General features: G+C 44.9%; 1 protein-coding gene across 2 annotated transcripts in view; it reads left to right on the top strand.

The window, feature by feature from the left end:
* Positions 1-26,999, top strand: part of LARS2 (leucyl-tRNA synthetase 2, mitochondrial) — a 220,434-nt gene that overhangs the window by 15,995 nt on the left and 177,440 nt on the right. For both annotated transcript variants that reach the window (XM_040432868.1, XM_040432867.1), the window contains exon 4: positions 26,639-26,730. In XM_040432868.1, coding sequence (XP_040288802.1) covers positions 26,639-26,730 — 92 coding nt within the window. The remainder of the gene's footprint in view (positions 1-26,638; positions 26,731-26,999) is intronic.

Below are 26,999 nucleotides of genomic sequence, written 5' to 3'. Positions count from 1 at the left end.
CCGTACTCCTAAACTCCTGAACATGGAAGCATGTTTGGATGTATTTGTATCCGGATTCTAGACAGATTTAGGCATTTCAATGTACATTTACAGAAATGGCAGCAGTAATATCATTGCGGCACCTACCGGAAAAAAAAACTGTGACATCATAGTCATGGAAAAAGGTAAGTAATGGTGGAAGCAGAAGTCTGTGTAGGTGAAAAAAAGGTGATTTATTCCAGATGCGATGTTTCTTCTAATGTCTTTCTTAAGCATGCATCTACCATTACTTATCTTGGTGGATATTTTTGTGCCACTCGCCAGATACTGGTCCAATTATTATTTATTAATCCATCTTTAACATACAAAAGATAATAAACGTTTTTTTTTTTTTATGTTGATGAATTAATAAATCGTATGCTTGAGTACTGTTGAGATGTTGTCATGCATAGCAGACCCATCATCTCCTGGGGGCTGAGGGAGAGTCTGAGCCTTGCCTATAAGTGGCCTGAGCACTGGACTCTATTGCATGCATCCAAATACCCTGTTAGGACAGACATCTTTTTTAATAAATATATTGCTGGCAAGAGAGGGTTAAAATTAAATCCCCTTTATAGTGACGCATTTCCAAAAAGTACATTCTGAACTTGCGTTCTACTAATAATCTGGAACTACAAGGTTGTTGTCCCATTTTTCTACCCTGAAATAAACTCACTTTCCAGTATTCCAGTTCTTTGCCAGTACTACATTTCCTAGTCATTACCATACCCACTTCTATGAAAACCAGTGGGGTTTACATATAAAAAGAAAGTGACTGTTCTTAGTGAATACAAATATGCAAATAATCGGTGCGGGGGCGTAAAAGAATAATTTCTTGTAGTATTGAAAGGGGCTAACCAGAGGTGCTTTAGTATAGCTTAATGAACTCTAAATTCTCACATTTAGGGATGGTGGCTAAAGAATGTATTCATTAAAAGGGTTGTCTGTTCCTTTTTAAGTGATGGCCTCTGCCGATCAGCTGTTCGATTTACCTCTGTTGCCTGAAGTTGACACCAGTAGCTCCTTCCCTCCATTACATTGTTGACAATGCTGTGTAGCTCTGGTGCCAACCTCCGGCAAGAGAGGTACACCCGAATAGCTGGTTGGCGGAGGGGGGCTAATGATGGCCTATCTTGGAGATAGGCCATCACTTGGACAACCCTTTTAACCCTATAGCCTGTTTCAGGGAACGTGACCCTTTGAAGCAGATGACAAGGGTCAATGGGAAATGTCTTCATGTGAAAGGAATCATACAGTGAAATAAAAGTTTTATTGTTAAAATATGTTATTAATGGTTTCTTTCTATATATGGACGATTTATTAAAACCAGTGAAAACAGTCCTGCGTTCAAACAATCGGAAGCTGGCATCTGATTTATTGCCATGAACTGGAGATGACGTGGAGCCTCTGGGTTGCCAACAGATTTGAAGTGGGGCTAAACTGGGTGAGGAGCATAGTCTAAGGGATTGTGAGTTTTTCACCCTTAGCCCCCTTGAGGAGGTATGGACTTTACCATAGGGAGTCCCCTGGTCACTAGACTTGGCATAGTTTCCATTAGCAACCGCTGGTACATGGGGTTAGAAGGCACCATTTTGTGGTACCATAGCAGTGGGCAGACATAGATCAGGGTAAGCGAGAGGCAGGCAGAGGTCAAGATGGCAGCAGATAATAGTCGTAGTCCAATAACTGGCTGGGCTAATGGAAAATTAATTTGGAAACAATACACCTTAGCAGACTCTGGGACGGAGTGGACCTTAAGAATGCGGGAAGAGTCCTTATTAAGTCTGTGACAACTGGCCATTGCCTGGAGAGAAGTTGCATTGGTGAACAATAGCCCTTTAAGAAGTAGGGAGCTGGTGCATGTATGCGTGTGTGAAGCTACAACAGAGGACCCACCACCTGGTAACACCCCAAAGAGAGTATGGTTTCCAGACAGCACCCCTATACAATGTCAGTGTATAAAGTACATACAGTCGTGGCCAAAAGTTTTGAGAATTACATAAATATTGGAAATTGGTAAAGTTGCTGCTTAAGTTTTTATAATAGCAATTTGCATATACTCCAGAATGTTATGAAGAGTGATCAGATGAATTGCATAGTCCTTCTTTGCCATGAAAATTAAGCTGAAGAGGATTCAGCTGCGGGATCGGAGTGCCACCAGTGCAGAGCTTGCTCAGGAATGGCAGCAGGCAGGTGTGAGCGCATCTGCACGCACAGTGAGGTGAAGACTTTTGGAAGATGGCCTGGTGTCAAGAAGGCCAGCAAAGAAGCCACTTCTCTCCAAAAAAAACATCAGGGACAGATTGATCTTCTGCAGAAAGTATGGTGAATGGACTGCTGAGGATGGGGCAAAGTCATATTCTCCGATGAAGCCTCTTTCCGATTGTTTGGGGCATCTGAAAAAAGGCTTGTCCGGAGAAGAAAAGGTGAGCGCTACCATCAGTCCTGTGTCATGCCAACAGTAAAGCATCCTGAGACCATTCATGTGTGGGGTTGCTTCTCATCCAAGGGAGTGGGCTCACTCACAATTTTGCCCAAAAACACAGCCATGAATAAAGAATGGTACCAAAACACCCTCCAACAGCAACTTCTTCCAACAATCCAACAACAGTTTGGTGAAGAACAATGCATTTTCCAGCACGATGGAGCACCGTGCCTTAAGGCAAAAGTGATAACTAAGTGGCTCGGGGACCAAAACGTTGACATTTTGGGTCCATGGCCTGGAAACTCCCCAGATCTTAATCCCATTGAGAACTTGTGGTCAATCCTCAAGAGGCGGGTGGACAAACAAAAACCCACTAATTCTGACAAACTCCAAGAAGTGATTATGAAAGAATGGGTTGCTATCAGTCAGGAATTGGCCCAGAAGTTGATTGAGAGCATGCCCAGTCGAATTGCAGAGGTCCTGAAAAAGAAGGGCCAACACTGCAAATACTGACGCTTTGCATAGATGTCATGTACACTGCTCAAAAAAATAAAGGGAACACTTAAACAACACAATGTAACTCCAAGTCAATCACACTTCTGTGAAATCAAACTGTCCACTTAGGAAGCAACACTGAGTGACAATCAATTTCACATGCTGTTGTGCAAATGGGATAGACAACAGGTGGAAATTATAGGCAATTAGCAAGACACCCCCAATAAAGGAGTGGTTCTGCAGGTGGTGATCACAGAGCACTTCTCAGTTCCTATGCTTCCTGGCTGATGTTTTGGTCACTTTTGAATGCTGGAGGTGCTTTCACTCTAGTGGTAGCATGAGACGGAGTTTACAACCCACACAAGTGGCTCAGGTAGTGCAGCTTATCCAGGATGGCACATCAATGCGAGCTGTGGCAAGAAGGTTTGCTGTGTCTGTCAGCGTAGTGTCCAGAGCATGGAGGCGCTACCAGGAGACAGGCCAGTACATCAGGAGATGTGGAGGAGGCTGTAGGAGGGCAACAACCCAGCAGCAGGACTGCCTTTGTGCAAGGAGGAACAGGAGGAGCACTGCCAGAGCCCTGCAAAATGACCTCCAGCAGGCCACAAATGTGCATGTGTCTGCTCAAACGGTCAGAAACAGACTCCATGAGGGTGATATGAGGACCCGACGTCCACAGGTGGGGGTTGGGCTTGCAGCCCAACACCGTGCAGGACGTTTGGCATTTGCCAGAGAACACCAAGATTGGCAAATTCGCCACTGGCGCCCTGTGCTCTTCACAGATGAAAGCAGGTTCACACTGAGCACATGTGACAGACATGACAGAGTCTGGAGACGCCGTGGAGAACGTTCTGCTGCATGCAACATCCTCCAGCATGACCGGTTTGGCATTGGGTCAGTAATGGTGTGGGGTGGCATTTCTTTGGAGGGCCGCACAGCCCTCCATGTGCTCGCCAGAGGTAGCCTGACTGCCATTAGGTACCGAGATGAGATCCTCAGACCCCTTGTGAGACCATATGCTGGTGCGGTTGGCCCTGGGTTCCTCCTAATGCAAGACAATGCTAGACCTCATGTGGCTGGAGTGTGTCAGCAGTTCCTGCAAGACGAAGGCATTGATGCTATGGACTGGCCCGCCCGTTCCCCAGACCTGAATCCAATTGAGCACACCTGGGACATCATGTCTCACTCTATCCACCAACGTCACGTTGCACCACAGACTGTCCAGGAGTTGGCAGATGCTTTAGTCCAGGTCTGGGAGGAGATCCCTCAGGGGACCGTCCGCCACCTCATCAGGAGCATGCACAGGCGTTGTAGGGAGGTCATACAGGCACGTGGAGGCCACACACACTACTGAGCCTCATTTTGACTTGTTTTAAGGACATTACATCAAAGTTGGATCAGCCTGTAGTGTGTTTTTCCACTTTAATTTTGAGGGTGACTCCAAATCCAGACCTCCATGGGTTGAAAAATTTGATTTCCATTTTTTTATTTTTGTGTGATTTTGTTGTCAACACATTCAACTATGTAAAGAACAAAGTATTTCAGAAGAATATTTAATTAACTCAGATCTAGGATGTGTTATTTTTGTGTTCCCTTTATTTTTTTGAGCAGTGTAATTGTCGATAAAAGCCTTTGAAACGTATGAAGTGCGTGTAATTATATTTCACTACATCACAGAAACAACTGAAACAAAGATCTAAAAGCAGTTTAGCAGCAAACTTTGTGAAAACAAATATTTTTGTCATTCTCAAAACTTTTGGCCTCGACTGTAGTATAGGGGCTGTTATTAGCTAAACCAAGACTAGGCATCCATAGCGAGGTGGATATCTAATTTTTTTACTTGGCAGGTTCTTGTGGTCTACCTGGCACCAAGATGTCTAAGGGCCATGACGGGAATGGTGTGTTATTTTTCCACAGGTTACAGAAAATCCTGCTGAGCCCAAACAGTTTTTATTATGTGCTCGCTTATTATGACACCTTTGTGTATGTTTTTTTTTTTTTACTTATAAAGTTTTAATAATATAATAATATACAAGTATAATAATATATAATATAAAAACATGTGCAATGAAAGTGATAAAGAAGGGATTTCTTGAATTAAGTTTTTATATAAGACTTAATTTGAAGAGGACTGGTCACCTCCACTGCTAAGTCCTTTTTAGTAAATACTTGTATTTTCCATGAGATAATAACCCTGGAGCATCTTTTTTTTAGAACTCTGCGTGATGTCGTTCTTGTTATTCCTCCTAGAAATTTATGAATAAAGGCAGAATCTAAATTCTCCCCCAAAGGGAGCAGTGCAGGGGACAGTCACGTTTAGGGAGGTGAGGTTTTCTACAACGTATGAGTGGACATCATTTGAGAAGACTTCTACCTGTTCTAAAGATTCTTGCCTGGTATCGATTCTGGCTGGCTCATACGCTGGACGAGTTCTAATCTTTCTCTGTATGTTGGGGGGGGGGGGGGGGGGGGGGATTAGAGCTTTGAGCGCAGCTTTATTGCAAATTCCAACACCTTCCTCTGATGCACGCTGTGTATTGTCCAAGAAGCAGAAAAGGCTAAAATAGCATTCCTCGGTAGAAAAGAAACCAGTACATGTGAGGAAGACTGTAAGATTTGTTTTCTTATGCAGTAAACAGATTTTTGGCTGTGATGCCAGCATCGCTGCTTCATGAACTACAGGTTTATTGTTGGTGTCACTGCATCCAGTAAGTAGAAGTCTCGGAATTGTCCCTCTCCTTCAACTTTTAAAGGGAATCTGTCAGCACCATAAACTGCCAGCAGTAGCTTACAGCTGTTGACATTAGGTTTCTAATCATGTCCAAGGAGCATGAGCGCTGTAAAATAACTTTTATTCCATCGCAGGCCATGTGCAAATGAGGTTCTTTAGGAGAAGAGGGCAGCGGCTTTCACGCTTGAAGTCAAGCAGCCGATTGATGGCGTTTTGGATTCTTTCAGGCACAATTCCATCCTGAGATCCCGCGCATGCGCTGTATCCTCATGTTTCCAGCGCCTGCGCATTGATCCCCAGTGTAATGAACTTGGCTTCAGTGGGTCACATGGGAGAGAACGCTAGAGAACATTGACGTGCATAATTGGAGCCCAGTACACTACAGCGGGATCAATATGCAGGCACCGGAAACAATATCATACGGCACGTGTGAGATCTCAGGATGGAATCGTGCCTGAAAGAATCCGAAACTCCAATCAAATGGGAAGGGGGTGTGGTAATCTTTGCCTGAAGTGTGAAAGCCGCTTGACTTCCAGAACCTCATGTGCATAAGGCCTGGGAGGGGAAAGTTATTTTACAGCGATCATGCTCCTCGGACATCTTAGACAAAAACATTACTAGAAACCTGATGTCAGCAGCTATAAGGTAATCCTGGCGGTTTATGGTCCATTTTGGTGCTGACAGGTTCCCTTTAAAAGTTTAATTTATCCCTTTTTTAACCACTACAGGACCGCCGTACGCAGGATTGCGTCTTTGCGGCGGCCCTGTTATTCTGGGTGGACGCGCCGGTGCGTCCTCTTGCGAGACGCGAGATTTCGGGCAAAGCCGGCCCGCGCATGCGCATCGCGGGCCGGCAAAAGTTAAAAGACAAGTTCGTCATCAGCCTGCCAGCCAATGATCGTTGCTGGCACGCTGATGATTTTCAAAAAAACGAATCAGTAGCCAGTTAACACATTATATTTATAAATATAATGTGTTAAATGGCTTCTGTGCTCCTCTGCTGGTCCTTTTTCGTCGGTTGGTCCCAGCAGAGGAGCAGAGATCACAGTGAGTACACCCAACACTACACTTAGCCCCCAGATCACCCTCCATCACCCCAATTAACCCCTTGATCGCCCCTGTCAATCACCTAGTGAAAGAGAAAAAAGTGATCACTTTTTTTTTTTCCACTGGTATTGACTGTTAGGTTTTAGGATAGTTTAGGCCCCTTGGTTAGGTAGTTAGCGATCGTTTAGCGCCCACCCCACCGCAGTCACTGATTAGCTGATTAGCATATCGCTAATCAGCATTTGTACTTTTATAGTATCTGTAAGTGATCAGAACTGATCACATTCAGATCTAAAATAGTATTAGTGTCACCTTAGTTCGCCCTCCACCCAAAACGCAGTGTTTGCCCGATCAGGCCTGATCGGTCGCCCACACGTGCGTTCACCCACGCCCGCCCTGCCGCAGTGACAAAAAATTTTTTTTTTTTTGATCACTGCACAATCACTTTACAAGCGCTGCGGCGATAAAAATAAATCTGTTTTAATATTTTTTATCAATCGCAGCGGCCTCCGGTACTTCGCTAGCCTCCCATTTGTAAGACAGGCTTGCTTTTTTTCTTGGGTAGTCTCAGGGAGTACCCCCTAAATTTAGTTGACCAAGTGGCAAACAAGGGGTATTCTTCTGAAGAGGCCTACGGGATTCTGACCCAGTCGGATGAGGAATGGGAACCCTCATCTGACGAATCCAGCGGGTCAGAATATGAACCTGTAGAAAGCAGTGGCAGTCTGACCCAAAGTTTGGACGAGGAGGTTGAGGTCTCTGATACCACCAGGCGTACCCGGCCCCGTGTTTCTAAACCACAGGTTGCGCAGGATCCGCTTCAAGGGCAGCAGAGTGGGGCTGGCGCTGTCGGATTACGTGGTGAGGCATACACCAGCAGCGCAGCCCATCCTGGACCTAGTACCAGCACTGCCGTACAACATGGTGAAGTGGCGAGCACCAGAAGGGCAGTTGAAGCTGGTACGGTGGCACGTGCATTAGTTCCCCCGTCGCAGCCACCGCACAGACAGGCCCGTAGAGCCCATAGAGTCCCTGAGGTGCTGGCAAACCCTGATTGGCAGCCCCCAACTTCAGCCGTACCAGTAGTTCCCCCTTTCACCGCCCAGTCTGGAGAATAGCAGAAACTCCTAATAATGATTGCGGAGACCCTCAAATGCCAGGGCAGTACAAACACCCCACAAATGACCCCATTTTGGAAAGAAGACAGCCCAAGGTATTCGCTGAGGGGCATATTGAGTCCATGAAAGATTGAAATTTTTGTCCCAAGTTAGCGGAATGGGAGACTTCGTGAGAAAAAACCAAAAAAAATCAATTTCCACTAACTTGTGCAAAAAAAAAAAAATCTTCTATGAACTCGCCATGCCCCTCATTGAATACCTTGGGGTGTCTTCTTTCCAAAATGGGGTCACATGTGGGGTATTTATACAGCCCTGGCATTTTAGGGGCCCTAAAGCGTAAGAAGAAGTCTGGGATCCAAATGTCTAAAAATGCCCTCCTAAAAGGAATTTGGGCCCCTTTGCGCATCTAGGCTACAAAAAAGTGTCACACATGTGGTATCGCCGAACTCAGGAGGAGTTGGGCAATGTGTTTTGGGGTGTCATTTTACATATACCCATGCTGGGTGAGATAAATATCTCGGTCAAATGCCAACTGTATAAAAAAATGGGAAAAGTTGTCTTTTGCCGAGATATTTCTCTCACCCAGCATGGGTATATATAAAAAGACACCCCAAAACATATTGCCCAACTTCTCCTGAGTACGGCGATACCACATGTGTGACACTTTTCTGCAGCCTAGGTGGGCAAAGGGGCTCACATTCCAAAGAGCACCTTTAGGATTTCACAGGGCATTTTTTACACATTTTGATTTCAAACTACTTCTCACGCATTAGGGCTCCTGAAATGCCAGGGCAGTATAACTACCCCACAAGTGACCCCATTTTGGAAAGAAGACACCCCAAAATATTCCGTGAGGGGCATGGCGAGTTCCTAGAATTTTTTATTTTTTGTCACAAGTTAGCGGAAAATGAGACTTTGTAATAAAAAATAAATAAAATAAATCTGCATTTTCCGCTAACTTGTGACAAAAAATAAAAACTTCCATGAACTCACTATGCCCATCAGTGAATACCTTAGGGTGTCTACTTTCCGAAATGGGGTCATTTGTGGGGTTTTTCTACTGTCTGGGCATTGTAGAACCTCAGGAAACATGACAGGTGCTCAGAAAGTCAGAGCTGCTTCAAAAAGCGGAAATTCACATTTTTGTACCATAGTTTGTAAACGATATAACTTTTATCCAAACCATTTTTTTTTACCCAAACATTTTTTTTTTATCAAAGACATGTAGAACAATAAATTTAGAGAAAAAATTAAATAGAAATGTAGTTTTATTTGATAAATTTTACAACTGAAAGTGAAAAATGAAATTTTTTTGCAAAAAAATCGGTAAATTTGGATTAATAACAAAAAAAGTAAAAATGTCAGCAGCAATGAAATACCACCAAATGAAAGCTCTATTAGTGAGAAGAAAAGGAGGTAAAATTCATTTGGGTGGTAAGTTGCATGACCGAGCAATAAACCGTGAAAGTAGTGTATTGCAGAATTGTAAAAAGTTGTCTGTTCATTAAGGGTGTTTAAGCTAGGGGGGCTGAGGTGGTTAATGATACATTTTTTTTTATATATTTCATTTTTTGGATTTTTAATAAAAAATAAAAATAACAAGTAGTATTTCATACCATGGTTAACCCAAAAACCAAAGAAATGTGTGGTGTCAAAATGGATGCAAACATATGCGACTTGACTATATGCCTGTAAAGGGGTTTTCCTATCTATGGGATTGGTGGGGGTCACTTGAGTGGGAGTTGAGCTGCAGTACCCAAGAATACCTACTACACCAGGGATCAGCAACCTCCGGCACTTTAGCTGTTTTAAAACTATAGCTCCCAGAATCCTCCTTTCACTTCTGTGGGAATTACAAGAAGAGCCAAGTGCATGCTGGGAGTTGTAGTTTTACAGCAGCTAGAGTGCCGAAGGTTGCTGATCCCTGCACTACACCGTGTGGAGTTATGGAGAGTTGGAATCTGCAGCTAAGAACTGATCGTGAAGGTGTCGAAACTTCACTGATCTCATGTTGATGACCCATCCTGTGCATAGTAGTAGATAACAAGAAGGTTCACAGCAGCATATCCGGTGTGACTTTTTATTGGGAACCAAGAGTGCACACACAAGAAAATACGACGTTTCGGCTACGCAATAGCCTTTCTCAAGTATACAGATACAAAAGGTGATCAATCATATATATACCCAAGTGGCCACCCATGTGACATGGTGAAAACAATAAGCAAAGACTCAATCTCATTAACACCTGTGCAACAATTAAAATGACCTCTGCTCCTATCAGATTACTAATAAATAGCTAAATATACCTGATACCCATTAAGAAAAACTCCAAGTGCCTCCATCATATCGGTTTCACATGTCGGCGTCTCCACAGATCTGTTGCGCATGTTAGTGACGACATCACGTTAGCATATGGGCGGGCCGCCGTCGTAAGCATCAACGGTACAGCCACACCTCTCTCCATGGTTACTCTACATACGCCCAATAGACCCTGCTATCGCAGGTCACGTGCAGGGCACGTCATCGACCCACGTGATCATCACCTGACCGGCAAAAGGTCCTAGAACCACCTAAGTATACAGAAAATAAATCCGCTTTATAAATATCTATTATATATTACGCTTAATACATAAATAGGGACCAACACTGTGTCTCACTAATATCTACTCATAAATCAGAGGATTAGATAGATTATTTAACAAAGCCCCGACGAAAATAATTACTATGTCCCTACATATCTCATACAGGACAAATAACAATGTAATCATCCATGGACATCACCATAAAGCGAAAAAGAGGCTATAAATGGAACAATGAGTGTCAGTATATACTATGGCGCAAATGATCACAAAAAAATGTACCTAAAAAGGGACAAATAATGCAAGTGAATAAAGGGGTGTAAAAAATATACCTTAAAATACCAAGTAAAAACATAATATAGTTAAAATCACGTTCCGAATCCCCCATCATTGGTGGCCAGTGCGGCCTCACCTCTCCCCCCCCCCTAGTTAAAATCACGTTCCGAATCCCCCATCATTGGTGGCCAGTGTCGGCCTCACATCTCCCCCCCACTAGTTAAAATCACGTTCCGAATCCCCCATCATTGGTGGCCAGTGCGGCCTCCCCTCTCCCCCCCCAGTTAAAATCACGTTCCGAATCCCCCATCATTGGTGGCCAGTGCGGCCTCACATCTCCCCCCCCCCCCCCTTGTTAAAATCACGTTCCGAATCCCCCATCATTGGTGGCCAGTGCGGCCTCACATCTCCCCCCCCCCCCCCCCCCCTAGTTAAAATCACGTTCCCCCATCATTGGTGGCAGTGGAGAGTTCCGATCGGAGTCCCAGTTTAATCGCTGGGGCTCCAATCGGTAACCATGGCAACAAGGACGCTACTGCAGTCCTGGTTGCCATGGTTACTTAGCAATTTTTAGAAGCATTATACTTACCTGCGAGCTGCGATGTCTGTGATCGGCCGGGCGCTCCTCCTACTGGTAAGTGAAAGGTCTGTGCGGCGCATTGCCTATAGCACAGACCTGTCACTTACCAGTAGGAGGAGCTCCCAGCCGGACACAGACATCGCAGATCGCAGGTAAGTATAATGCTTCTAAAAATTGCTAAGTAACCATGGCAACCAGGACTGCAGTAGCGTCCTGGTTGCCATGGTTACCGATCGGAGCCCCAGCGATTAAACTGGGACTCCGATCGGAACTCTCCACTGCCACCAATGATGGGGGAATGTGATTTTAACTAGGGAGGGGGGGGGAGATGTGAGGCCGCACTGGCCACCAATGATGGGGGATTCGGAACGTGATTTTAACTAGGGGGGGGAGAGGAGAGGCCGCACTGGCCACCAATGATGGGGGATTCGGAACATGATTTTAACTAGGGGGGGAGATTTGAGGCCGCACTGGCCACCAATGATGGGGGATTCGGAACGTGATTTTAACTAGGGGGGGGAGAGGTGAGGCCGCACTGGCCACCAATGATGGGGGATTCGGAACGTGATACGTGATTTTAACTAGGGGGGGGGGAGATGTGAGGCCGCACTGGCCACCAATGATGGGGGATTCGGAACATGATTTTAACTAGGGGGGGGAGAGGTGAGGCCGCACTGGCCACCAATGATGGGGGATTCGGAACGTGATTTTAACTAGGGGGGGGGGGAGAGGTGAGGCCGCACTGGCCACCAATGATGGGGGATTCGGAACGTGATTTTAACTAGCGGGGGGGGGGGGGGGGTGAGGCCGCACTGGCCACCAATGATGGGGGATTCGGAACGTGATTTTAACTAGCGGGGGGGGGGGAGAGGTGAGGCCGCACTGGCCACCAATGATGGGGGATTCGGAACGTGATTTTAACTAGGGGTGGGGGAGATGTGAGGCCGCACTGGCCACCAATGAATATAATATTGGGGAGGGAGGGGGTCTGCCCCCTCCTGCCTGGCAGCACCTGATCTCTTACAGGGGGCTATGATACGCACAATTAACCCTTTAGGTGTGGCACCTACCAGTAGGAGGAGCTCCCAGCCGGACACAGACATCGCAGCTCGCAGGTAAGTATAATGCTTCTAAAAATTGCTGAGTAACCATGGCAACCAGGACTGCAGTAGCATCCTGGTTGCCATGGTTACCGATCGGAGCCCCAGCGATTAAACTGGGACTCCGATCGGAACTCTCCACTGCCACAAATGATGGGGGAACGTGATTTTAACTAGAGGGGGGGGGAATATGTGAGGCCGCACTGGCCACCAATGATGGGGGATTCGGAACGTGATTTTAACTGGTGGGTGGAGGAGGGGAGGCCGCACTGGCCACCAATGAATATAATATTGGGGAGGGAGGGGGTCTACCCCCTCCTGCCTGGCAGCACCTGATCTCTTACAGGGGGCTATGATACGCACAATTCACCCTTTATGTAACGGCACCTGCCCCCTGTAAAAGATCGGGTGCTGCCAGGCAGCAGGGGGCAGTCATGTACACAGTTCTCAGTATATTCTAACTTGAAGCGTCCCCATCACTATGGGAACGCCTCTGTGTTAGAATATACTGTCGGATATGAGTTTTCACGAAGTGAAAACTCATATCTGAAAAAGCTTTTATGCAGACGGATCTGTGATCCGTCTGTGTGAAAGTTGCCAACGGCCACAGATCACGGACGCGGATGCCAATCTTGTGTGCATCCGTGTTTTTTCACGGACCCATTGACTTGAATGGGTCCGTGAACTGTTGTCCATCAAAAAAATAGGACAGGTCCTATTTTTTTGACGGACAGGAAACACGGATCACGGCCGCGGATGAACAACGGTGCATTTTCCGAGTTTTCAACGGACCCATTGAAAGTCAATGGGTCCGCAGAAAATCATGGAAAACGGAACAACGGCCACGGATGCACACAACGGTCGTGTGCATGAGGCCTTTCACTGACAGTCAAAAAAAAAACTGCCGTGTGAATAGGCTACCATTGGTCTTAAAGTAGACGTGTGATGGCTGTTAAGGCCTATGCACACGACCGTAAGTGTTTTGCAGTCTGCAAATCGCGGATCCGGTCAAGTGCATGCTGCCATTTTTTATTTTTTTTTACTCCTGCAGAAATGTCCTATCTTTGTCCACAAAACGGACAAGAATCGGACATGTTCTATTTTTTGCGAGGCCATAGAAAGGACTTGCGGATGCGGACAGTACACAGGTGTGCTGTCCGCATCTTTTGCGGTCACATTGAGATGAATGGGTTGGATTCCGATCTGCAAAAAAGTGGATTGAATGCGGACAAAAACTACGGCTGTGTGCATGAGCCCTTAAAGATTAGTCAAATTTAAACATGTGACATTTAATAAATTTGGCGCAATGTACACCAACGCAGACTCAAGGAAAACCGACTCCAAATATTACCCCAATGATAAATCCCCTCTATGCTCTAAAACACATCAAGTTTCCTACAAAGTTTGAGGAAGTTCATTGCCAACTGCAGTGAGCGCCAGAACGTGCTATATTAGAGACTTCTGGCTGGACCTTTAGTGAAGGGAGATTAGATGCTGTGTCAGCTCTCCCAGTGTATGTCTATATGATGGGGGATTGAGTGCAAGTGTCAATTGTCTCAGACGTCCTCCTGTTATTTTTCAGCTCTGTTGGAGATGACAGGACTATGTGGAATAATCAATGAGTTTTGCTCTTGTCCAATATATTATCTTTCCGTTCTTGAATTCAATCATATTTGTTAGGGATTAAGGCGCTCAGAGACTTCACCGTGACCCTTAAGCTGCTTTGGTGAAGGGGGATTTAACTAAATAGAAATAGCTTTATTTTGTTGTTCTTCCTAAGAGGCAGAAAATAAATTAGGAAATTGCTTCATTACATAATAGTCGCTGGCATGGTCAGCTAGGTAAGGGATTTGCACTGCTTTTGTTTTATCGCAGCTCTAACAAGCCAAGAATTAATAGTTCTCAGATGAACTCTGGTAATGCCTATTAAACAGTAAGGTTTCCAGGACACACATTTCATGTGCTTGCTGCTGCCCGACATTGCTCCAGCCTCTGGGGCCTAGGGCATGTCCATGCTCACCTGTGGGCTCTTAAAGGGCCAGTGCTGCATCTGCAAATCCTTCCCCAGCCAATGGCTGAGGGTCCCTGGGTATATAAGGCTCCTGGCTTAAAGGGGTTGTGTAAAAATGAGGGAGGAGGTTTGGCAAATACCCCCCCACTTGGCCAGACCTGTAAATGTAAGCTTACTTGTCTGTTCCCCGCTCAGGCACTCTCTCCAGGCAGAGGGTGTCAGAACTTAAAGGGGTTGTATTACTTCAGCAAGTGGCATTTATCATGTACAGAAAGTTAATACAAGGCACCTATTAATGTATTGTGATTGTCCATATTGTCTCCTTTGTTGGCTAGATTCATTTTTCCATCACATTATATACTTTTCGTTTCCATGGTTACGACCACCCTGCAATCCATCAGCGGTGGCTGTGCTTGCACACTATAAAAAAAGGCATCGGCTTCTCTGCAGGAGTGCTCATAGTCCAGCACTTTTTCCTATATCGTGCAAGCATGGCCACCACTACTGGACTGCAGGGTGGTCATAACCATGGAAACGAGAAGTGTATAATGTGATGGAAATCAAAATCAAGCCAGGAAAGGATACAATATGGACAATCACAATACATTAGTAAGTGGCTTGTATTGACTTTCTCTACATGATGAATGCCACTTGCTGAAGTGAGACAACCCCTTTAAAGGGGTTGTGGTAGAATGGGGGGTCCTTTGGTGGCCAGACCTGTAAGGGTCCATTCACATGTCTGTAATTTGGGTCCGCATTCGTTCCTCAATTTGCGGACCCATTCACTTTCAATGGGGCTGGAACGGATGCGAATCCGCATTTCCAGGATCCGCACCCGCATTTTCGGGATCCTTTTTTTTTGGGATCCGCAATTGCGTTCCTGAAAAAAATGGAACATGTCCTATTCTTGTCTGCATTTGCGGACCAGAAAAGGCATTTTCTATTATAGTGTCTGTGATGTGCGGTCTGCAAATTGCGGATCGCACATTGCAGGTGTCCGTGTTTTGCGGATCTGCAAAACACTTACGGACGTGTGAATGGACCCTAAAGGGAAGCTTACTTACCCGCTTCCCAGAGCCTGCTCCCGGTCCAGTGACCAGATCCCCTTTCATCATGTGACCATTTGTGGCCAGTGATTGGCTGAAGGCAGCGTCAAACCAGATGTTTTCAGAGAAGAAGCCCAGCAGAGCATCGCAGGCCAGGAGGAGAAGGATGGGGGAGCCAGCACCAGGAAGCATATACAGTACAGACCAAAAGTTTGGACACACCTTCTCATTCAAAGAGTTTTCTTTATTTTCATGACTATGAAAATTGTAGATTCACACTGAAGGCATCAAAACTATGAATTAACACATGTGGAATTATATACATTTCAAACAAGTGTGAAACAACTGAAAATATGTTCTATTCTAGGTTCTTCAAAGTAGCCACCTTTTGCTTTGATTACTGCTTTGCACACTCTTGATGAGCTTCAAGAGGTAGTCCCCGGAAATGGTTTTCACTTCACAGGTGTGTCCTGTCAGGTTTAATAAGTGGGATTTCTTGCCTTATAAATGGGGTTGGGACCATCAGTTGCGTTGAAGAGAAGTCAGGTGGATACACAGCTGATAGTCCCACTGAATAGACTGTTAGAATTGGTATTATGGCAAGAAAAAAGCAGCTAAGTAAAGAAATACGAGTGGCCATCATTACTTTAAGAAAAGAAATGAAGGTCAGTCAGTCAGCCGAAAAATTGGGAAAACTTTGAAAATAAGGGCTATTTGACCATGAAGGAGAGTGATGGGGTGCTGCGCCAGATGACCTGGCCTCCACAGTCACCGGACCTGAACCCAATCGAGATGGTTTGGGGTGAGCTGGACCGCAGAGTGAAGGCAAAAGGGCCAACAAGTGCTAAGCATCTCTGGGAACTCCTTCAAGACTGTTAGAAGACCATTTCAGGGGACTACCTCTTGAAGCTCATCAAGAGAATGCCAAGAGTGTGCAAAGCAGTAATCAAAGCAAGAGGTGGCTACTTTGAAGAACCTAGAATATGACATATTTTCAGTTGTTTCACACTTGTTTGTTATGTATATAATTCCACATGTGTTAATTCATAGTTTTGATGCCTTCATAGTCATGAAAATAAAGAAAACTCTTTGAATGAGAAGGTGTGTCCAAACTTTTGGTCTGTACTGTATGTAAGCTTCCCTTAACAGGTCTGGCCAAGTGCGAGGGGTTTCCAAACGCCCCAATTTTTGCACCTCTTTAAAGTTCCCTATGAACAGCAAAGGTGTTTGGATGACTTCTGCTTCAGTGATTGACTTGCGTTAACCAGTTGGTGTTCCCATCTGGATTCCTGTGTGTACCCATCCTGACCTCAGCCATCCAGCCAAGTTTCCTACAGTCAAGTTCTGCCAATAACCACAAAATCAGTATAAGTGACTGTTCAGACTGTACCTGCGATTTTAGTGAGATCTTGGTGCTGGCACCAGAGTCCCTGACCCCAATGTGTCAGCTGCCAAGGACTATCCCAAAAGGTAGCGGACTGGTTGCTCCCCTGCTGTGAAGTCCAGCTCCCTGTACAGGGGTGAAAGTCTGAATACGAGGGGATCGCCAGAATAACACTCTTAGGCTCCATTCAGATGTCCGTAGTGCATTGCGGATCCACAATACACCGGCCAGCACCCCCATAGAAATGCCTATTTTTGTCTGCAATTGCAGACAAGAATAGGACATGCTCTATTTTTTCCGGAGCTGCGGACCGGAAGATCGGGGCCGCGCTCCAGAAATGCGGATGCAGACAGCACACTGTGTGCTGTCCGCATCTCTTCCGTCCCCAAAGAGAAGGAATGGGTCCGCACCCGTTCCGCATAATTGCGGAACGGATGCGGACCCATTCTATGGACATCTGAATGGAGCCTTAGGATTTAGTCCAAAGACATACCAGTTAGTTGGCACAGTGGGTCCACACTCACTGATCTGTTTTTTTAGGATTCTTCACATCTTGCAGTTAGCATCAATTGTATGGAAAACTGCTTAAATGGATTATCCCATGATTAAGGTAAAAAATGAAAATCAGACATTGTATAATACATGACAAGCTCTTTCTAACGAAGCTAGAAATGAGATTGATACAACTCACGGTCAAGAGTGGGACTGTTTCTGTAGAAAAAAGCAGACCCTTATTGTCAATCCAATCCTATACAATGTCTTTAAAGGGATTTTCCAGGAGTGCAATATTGATGACCTAACTTCGGGATAGGTCATTAATATCTGATCGGTGGGGGTCTGACTCCCTGCACCCATGCCAGTCAGCAGGGAGTCAACACTGAGCCCTGCAGCCTCCTCACAGCATACCATGCACAGTCCCATACATTGTATAGTAGCTGTGCTTGGTATTGCAGCCCAGACCAATTAACTTGAATAGGACTGAGCTGCACATTAGCAATGTGACCAATGAACAAAACGTCACTGGCCTAGGAAGAGCGGTGATCCCCAGAATGCTGTGGCCTCTTCAAGGACCCCCCACCAACTAGATACTGATGACCAATCATGAGGATAGGTCCTCAGTATTGTTCAGGTTAAAGTAATGGACTTAAGGTCCAAGAATCCGCCAAATAATCATTAATGACGGTTCACAGGAACACTCGTTAGTGATTATCTGGCGAGGTAAAGGTGCCACTGATAACCCGATGAACGAGCGAAACACTTGTTCGTCGGGTAATTGAAACGTTTATGCAGGCACATTAATCGTCCTTTACTGACAGCAGATCATACGAGTATAAGGAATGGTGATGATATTAGCGGTCACTCATTCCCATGCAAATGCAGCGGTCTCTTCCACTGCCGAGCAGGCGCTTGCCAGGAAGGAACTCTTCCTTCCTGACAATCACCTGCTGAATTGTCCCATCTAAAGGGACCTTAAAAGAGTTGTCCAGCTGTTAATATTGATGACTTATCATCAGGATAGGTCATCAATATCTGATTGGCGGGGGTCTGACATCAGCTGGTCTTTACACTACGCCTTGTCTCCTGGTAGTGTAGTGTAATTAAAAGTACTCATTCACTCCTGAGACAAAGTGCAGTGTAATGAAGAGAATGCAGAGACAGCTGATCGGCGGGGGTGCCGGGTGTCGGAGCCCCGCTGATCAGATATTGATGTCATATCCTGACTATAGGTCATCAATATCTGATTGGCGGGGGTCTGACATCAGCTGGTCTTTACACTACGCCTTGTCTCCTGGTAGTGTAGTGTAATTAAAAGTACTCATTCACTCCTGAGACAAAGTGCAGTGTAATGAAGAGAATGCAGAGACAGCTGATCGGCGGGGGTGCCGGGTGTCGGAGCCCCGCTGATCAGATATTGATGTCATATCCTGACTATAGGTCATCAATATCTGATTGGCGGGGGTCTGACATCAGCTGGTCTTTACACTACGCCTTGTCTCCTGGTAGTGTAGTGTAATTAAAAGTACTCATTCACTCCTGAGACAAAGTGCAGTGTAATGAAGAGAATGCAGAGACAGCTGACCGGCGGGGGTGCCGGGTGTCGGAGCCCCGCTGATCAGATATTGATGTCATATCCTGACTATAGGTCATCAATATTAACAGCTGGACAACCCCTGTAGTGGTTTGAAGTGGGTAGCCACTTACTGACAACCCAAAAGTGCAAGATCATATAGAACTTTATTGTATGTAAACCTTGAACTTGTTTTAGATCACTCCTTCACAGCAGCAGTAAACTAGGGTTTCCCATTGTAATTATTAGGGAGGCACAAACTTGCTTCACGTTCGAGGACCAGATTGAAAGTTTTGTGGAAAAAGATTCAGTGTAACTTGTCATTTATTCATTCATTCATTCAAATCCTTGGTCTTTCGATATTTTGGAGTCTAGTGGGTGGTCCGATTCACTGATTGACGTCTATCTCTATACATAATAGTACAAGGAATGATGTCACTGAGTAGGACCGCCCACTGGACTCCTGAGATTAGAAGAAGTAGGCCCCTTTCACACGAGCATGACGGATTAGGTCCGGATGCGTTCAGGGTGCGTTCAGTGAAACTCGCACTATTTTGCAAGCAAGTTCAGACAGTTTTATCTGCGATTGCGTTCAGTTGTTCAGTTTTTTCCGCGCGGGTGCAATGCGTTTTGATGTGTTTTTCACGCGCGTAATAAAAAACTGAAGGTTTACAAACATCTCTTAGGCCTCGTTCACACTTCAGTGTTTGGTCAGTGATTTCCATCAGTGATTTGTGAGCCAAAACCAGGTGCAACTCTAAACACAGAACAGGAGCAGATCTTTCCCTTCTACCTCATGTCTCTGAAGGTTCCACTACTAGTTTTGGCTCACAAATCACTGATGGAAATCACTGACCAAACACTGAAGTGTGAATGAGGCCTTAGCAACCATCAGTGAAAAACGCATCGCACCCGCACTTGCTTGCGGATGCAATGCGTTTTTCACGCAGCCCCATTCACTTCTATGGGGCCAGAGCTGCATGAAAAACGCAGAATATAGAACATGCTGCGATTTTCACGCAGCGCAGAACTGATGCATGAAAAACAACGCTCATGTACACAGACCCGTTGAAATGAATGGGTCAGGATTCAGTGCGGGTGCTATGCGTTAACGTCACGCATTGCACCCGCGCGGAAAACTCGCTCGTGTGAAAGGGGCCATAGGGATTTTAATATATAAGTGAGAAGTTCTAACATGCTACCTGCAGATTGCACCGCGTGTCCAAGCTAACAATTTCCCTTTAATCTAGTTCACAATGCATGAAAGTAAAGATTCTCATTTACTGGATCCCACAACATTCAATCAAATGAGAATGTGACTGCAGTGCCCCTGATCAGAGCAGTGGAGAGAATAGCATCTACTCTGTAATCTGTGGAAAAAAATCCAAATTGATTTATTTAGCAAAGAACGTTGATTATTGCAGTTTCTATGCGTCATCAAATGCATGTACAAAGCATTCTTTTTGTATGATCCGATTTTTAGTAATCTAGCTTCGTTGGACATACTCATTATATTTCTATCTGCAAGAAAGCTGAACTGGCATCTGGCATCCCCAAACTAGATTTGCGAGTACAGAAGCCATGACTGTCAGCTGCCCTTTTCACATGCATTTTGCCTGTGTAGCTTTAATATTAGATCACTCTGGTTAACAGCTGAGGCTCTGTTTACCCTGCTATCAACCTACAGTTTGTCCCAGTTTACAGATATGTCATGAAGATCACTTGGCCTAAGAATATATACCATCGGGTGACCTCTGTAAATTGCAGTTGGATGAATGCTGTTTGAAAACCTGATCAGAAACCTGATTGCCCCGAATTGGCTTAAAGAGGACCTTTTATGGGATTGTTTTTAAAACTGAATACCTGATGTAGTAGTCCACCTTCCACTGATGCTTCAGCTTTTTTATTTTTTTTCCTGAAATACCTCTCCGTTGTGCCGCTATGACTCTCTATTTTTTGGGCGACCAATATGTTAATTCCCAGAGATGAGGAGACCTGTGCTCTCCTCAGTGGACATCTCCTTGGCTGTGATGCTGTCCAGTCCCCGCGGACCGGTCCATAGCCAGGGAGATGACGTGCTGTTCTTGTGAGATTTGGTATCTCTCACGAGAACAGACAATGTAAGTGAGTATAGTACTCGCTGTACTCAGTTATATACCAAATCTCACAAGAACAGCACATCATCTCCCTGGCTATGGAGTGCTCTGCTGCGATTTGACAGCATCATATCCAAGGAGATGCCCACAAGGGAGAGCACAGGTCTCCTCTTCTCTGTACCGATACTAGGAATTAACATATTGGGTGCCAAAAAAATAGAGAGTCATAGCGGCACAATGGAGGGGTCTATCAGAAAAAAGCTGGAGCATCAGCAGAAGGGGGACTGCCATATCAGGTATTCATAAATAAAAAATCCCATGAAAGGTTAATTAAGTTAAAGATGGCACATTCTCTTTCTATTTTAAGCACAAATAATTTTTCATTTTCATCTTTTACATTTTAAAAATAACAAAAAAGGAAAAGGGCCCAAAGTAAAACTTTGGGCACCCTGCATGGTTAGTACCTAGTAGCACCCCCGTTGGCAAGTATCACATCTTGTAAACGCTTTTTGTAGCCAGCCAAGAGTCTTTCAATTCTTGTTTGAGGGATTTTCATCTATTCTTCCTTGCAAAAGTCTTCAAGTTCTGTGAGATGCCTGGGCCGTCTTGCATGCACTGCTCTTTTGAGGTCTTTCCACAGATTTTCAATAATATTCAGATCAGTGGACTGTGACGGCCATGCTAAAACATTCAGCTTGCACCTTTGTCAGGTAGTCTACTGTGGATTTTGAGAAGTGAATGGGACGGCTTGTAGTTACATCTGCTCACCGTTCTGCTGTCGACTGCGAGCAGGTAAACAGTGAAAGGAAGTCAGCGGTTGCAAGGAGTGTGGCCTTCTCTTCAGACCCGCCACCCCCGCCAATCTGATATTGATGACCCATCCTGAGGATAGATCATCAATATTAAAATCCCGGAAAACCTCTAAGTGTTCACAGTAGAAGTAATTTTGACCAGAGGTGCCCAAACCTTTGCATGCCACTGTATGCAGGAGTTAAAGACTTCAGAGAGTTACCATCCCCGATGGGTTTCACACTTACCTTGTTCCCACTGCTGGGTTTCAGCTCCATTGTCCCCCATCATCTCTGCAGCTCCACAATGGTCTGGTATTAACATCGTGTTGACAGGCGCCAGGTGACTGCTGCAGCCAACCACTGGACGCATCCAGCACATGACGCCATGTGACGGGGACCAGGTAACTATGAACCCCATCGCAGGTTAGCCACTGTCTGAGGTCTTATTTACTCTGAAATTAGATGGTTAATTACCATTGAGAAGTAGTGTATTTATACTTAGGCCTCATGCACACGACCGTTGTGTGCATCCGCGGCCGTTGTTCCGTTTTTTTTCGCGGACCCATTGACTTTCAATGGGTCCGTGGAAAAATCGGAAAATGCACCGTTTGGCTTCCGCGTCCGTGATCCGTTTTTCCAGTCCGTGAAAAAAATATGACCTGTCCTATTTTTTTCACGGACAACGGTTCACGGACCCATTAAAGTCAATGGGTCCGTGAAAAATCACGGATGCACACAAGATAGTCATCCGCGTCCGTGATCCGTGTCCGTGATCCATGTCCATTTTTCCTATAATTTTCAATGCAAACTTAACTTTTTTTTTTTCTTCACTTTTCATGTCCGTGGATCCTCCAAAAATCAAGGAAGACCCACGGATGAAAAAACTGATCACGGAACAACGGAAACCGTCTTTGCGGACCGCAAAAAAAAACATCCGTGTGCATGAGGCCTTAAAGTGGCACAGATGCTTAATTGGAAGATAATGGGCTTTATGCCAGATTTCTGGTGTTTAAATGTGACAAAATTTGGTACAAATTATGTTTTCGGCAAACAATTGTGACTTTTTTGTTTTATGTCACTCTACTTTTTTGATTTTTTTTTATAAAAGTGACTGGAGCTTAATTGCATGAGCACCATAAAACTGTTAGGAGTAAGGCCCCTTTCACGCATTACGCCTGCACGGAATCCGGACTCATTCATTTAAATGGGTCTGTGTACATGAGCGGTGGTTTTCACGCATCACTTGTGCGTTTGCGTGAAAATCGTAGCATGTTCTATATTCTGCGAGTTTTACGTAGCGCTGGCCCATAGAAGTGAATGGGGCTGCGTGAAAATCGCAAGCAAGTGCAAGCAAGTGCGGATGCAATGCGATTTTCACGGATGGTTGCTAAGAGATGTTTTTTGTAAACATTACGTTTTTTATCACGCGCGTGCAAACCGCAGTAAATCGCATTGCACTTAACATAGTAACATAGTACATAAGGCCGAAAAAAGACATTTGTCCATCCAGTTCGGCCTGTTATCCTGCAAGTTGATCCAGAGGAAGGCAAAAGAAACCTGTAATGTAGAAGCCAATTTTCCTCACTTTAGGGGAATAAAAAATTCCTTCCCGACTCCAATCAGGCAATCAGAATATCTCCCTGGATCAACGACCCCTCTCTAGTAGCTATAGCCTGTAATATTATTACACTCCAGAAATACACCCAGGCCCCTCTTGAATTCCTTTATTGTACTTGCACAATAAAAACTGAACAACTGAACGCGATCGCAAACAAAACTGAATGGCTTTGTTTGTGAAATCGCGCAATTTTCACTGAACACATCCGGACATAATCCGGACACGCTCGTCTGCAAGGGGCCTAAGAGTTCCGTTTCTGGCACTCAGACCACAGAAAGAAGCAATATATTTATTAAGAGGAGTGCACCTTTTCATAAATTGGGCAGATCTTCCTCCATTGTTATTTTAGTTTTAGTTTTTTACTATGACTGGCCTATGAAATGTCAGTAAACCCCACTGTATGCGAGCCAGGTAGCAGAATTGACACCACTGTCAGTAATAAGGTATAGACCAGAGGTGGCGAACCTATGGCACTGGTGCCAGAGGCGGCACTCAGAGCCCTGTCTGTGAGCACCCGCACCCTGGAAAAAGTCTAAGGTATACCAATATGCCTTAGACCTTACCCGCCATTCATCAGCGCAGGGCGCACTATGTACAGCACAAGCAGCGCACTAAATGTAGGCAGGTTATTATAGCCAAATGATAAAGTACATAGAAGATGTACTATATTGGACTGTTGTATTCAGGGTAAATTGCCGTGTTGGCACTTTGCGATAAATAAGTGGGTTTTTGGTTGAAGATTGGCACTCGGTCTCTAAAAGGTTCACCACCACTGGTATAGACTGTCTACTTGAAAGCAGACGACTAGGTGCAGTACTACGCGTGAGGCTGGCGCAGCAACTATTTGTGTCCTTTAATTATTATGATATACCTTTCATTTATGGCGGCTTTTTTGCTATTGGATCGACGGAATAGAAATGCTTACTGACAAAAAAATATCATGTCTTGTAATAAGATACAGTACTCTGGTTATAAGATGATAGATTTAAGCTGAATCAAAAGGCAAAAAGGTTATTTAAAAAAAGAACAAAAAGGTACCTGATTAAAAAGAAAGTGCGGCGTGGGTTTCAACAGTAGAAAAATGATATTTGATTATGCTTACTATAATATATCTGTAAAAGAAATAAAAATGGTTATTAATATACATCAGCTGTTTCTTACTGTATGTGAAAGAATTTTCTGGAGATATCGCTCTATTCTGTGTAGAAAATGCATTCAGTGCTGCGATGTTATTATGATTGCTCCCTTGTTAATATATGGGTAATATTATTGTTTTTAGTCTATAGCATTTCCTATTTATATGCAGCAAATGGATTGTTTTTTATAAAGAGAAGGGAAAACACACAAAAAGCACAATGAAGAAGTTGTGGTCTGAAACCCACATTGGCTTTTAGCATTGATCTGTGGAAATCCGACATTTTCTTGATCTGGCTTATAGCACATAATTAACCTCACACAATGATATTAAAGGGATTGCCTCGACATGATAAGCCCTTTCTATATTGCACAGTGCCTTGCCTCGGCTGCGACAAACCTGTGAAAAAAAGACTTTTATTCTTTATGCAAATTACATCTTCAGTGCAACAAAGGGAGGGGCCTAGCCCCTCTGTCCACCGCAGCTTTCAACTGCTGACCACATCCCTCGATGAACTGAAGCCCTTATTTGCATAAAGAATTTTTTTTAAAAAATTGGGGGGGGGGACGTGGGACACTGCAGTCAATTTTCACAAGACAGGTTTATAGGGGTTTGTACTGATGACCGATCCTCAGGAGGATATCTAATTGGCAGGGGTCCAACACCTAGAACCCCCTGATCAGCTGTTTGAAGAGGAGGCTGCTTCCTCTTCATTACACTCTGCGTCATCTCCCCTGTCTAATTCCAAGAACTCGCTCCATTCAAGTGAATGGTTGAATAGGATTGCTCCTGCATACAAGTGCTTTTTAAATGTTGTTGATTTTTTTAAAGTGACTGTTCATATAAAAATACTGAAGTGTTCCAGTTTATACACATACTGAAATTTTCTGTTTTCTACAGGAAATACTGCACACTGCATTATCAGCTTTGCCATGTAGATTGGGACAGGTTCAGCTAAGCCATTTAGTCATGATTAAAAGGTGGCAGCTGTATTGTACTGCTGGGGGCCCAAAGAAGTCATAGCTAGGTTTTCTTTTCACCTTGGGTAAAGATTCAATTTGTTGCCCTTCCCTTTTACCTTAGGCCCAGGGAACATGCTCTGCTACCTTCTCTGCTACAGTATGCCTCTGATTAGGGATTGCAAAATCTGGTGGTTATACCAAACTCTGCTCCACTAAAGGCACATTAGTACGGCGGATTCTGCTGACAGTCTGGTGTGAATATTTTGTACTCCTGAACCACCAGGAATTACAGCACCTCACAATGATAACGGGCATTGGTTACGTTTTTAAATGTTAAACTGACTCTCAGGGATTGTTAAAGCAGTGGCTGAAGGGAGAAGTAGTAGGGTATATGTATATTGTGACTGCCTTTACTTGCAGAGCTGCGTAGGGGGATGAGGTGGCAAGGCCTCACTACACACCACGGTCTAAGGGCTTGTTCACACGACCGTGTGAAGCCCGTGCCCATGCTGTGGACCGCAAATCGCGGTCCGCTGAGCACGGGCACCTGCCGCGTGGCAGCCGCATAGGGATCGTGGCTCCATTCACTTGAATGGGTCCGCGATCCCTCCATTCCGCAAAAAGATAGAGCAAGCTCCATCTTTTTGCGGTGCGGAAGCGCGGAACGGAATCTCAGAAAGCACTCTGTAGTGCTTCCGTAGTGTTCCGTTCCGCATCTCCGGATTTGCAAACCCATTGAAATGAATGGGTCGGCATCCGTGATGCAGAATGGCCACGGCATGGGACCCGTGTATTGTGGATCCGCAAATGTGGTCTGCAATACTGGCACGGGCTTCATATGGTCGTGTGAACGAGCCCTAACACTTGCAGATACTACATATTGGTGAGTGTTCCTGTCAGGCTGCTCAGCCATGATGGCATATCAGTCAGGATCACATAATAACCATCTATTGTAGAACAGTGTAACGATGCCCCACTCCCTACTCTAGGCAGCTCTGCAAATGAAGGCAACCAGTCCCGCTCCTATTCTAGGACAGGTTGCTGGTGGCCATTTCAAATCAGTTACCGTGAACCCCTTTGGTTTCTCCTTGTCTTGCAATTATGTTACTTTGGAGTAGCAACATTCCTATTTATTGTTTCTCATTCTTCATCTGTCAGGTCATTAATCCAATGGGCTGGGATGCATTTGGACTGCCAGCTGAAAATGCCGCTATAGAGCGAGGTCTGAATCCGGACACCTGGACCAAAAGGTATTTACTTTGTGGTGCTAATTTGTATATTCCACCCGCAATGAAGATAAGTGAGCCTCAGGCCCCATTCACACGACTGTATTTTTGGTCCTCATCCAATCCACATTTTTTGCACACAGGACCCATTCATTCTATGGGTCTGCAAAAAAACAAAACACCTGTACGTCTGTTCTGCAGTCCCACAAAAAAGATAAAACATGTCCTATTTGTCCGACGTAACACGGACATCACATGGACGTCATCCATATTTTTTGCAGATCTGAGTTTTG

This window comes from Bufo bufo, chromosome 5, assembly GCF_905171765.1.
Source record: "Bufo bufo chromosome 5, aBufBuf1.1, whole genome shotgun sequence".
In the NCBI taxonomy this organism is placed as follows: Eukaryota; Metazoa; Chordata; class Amphibia; order Anura; family Bufonidae; genus Bufo; species Bufo bufo.
This window is presented reverse-complemented; position numbering and strand designations above follow the sequence as displayed.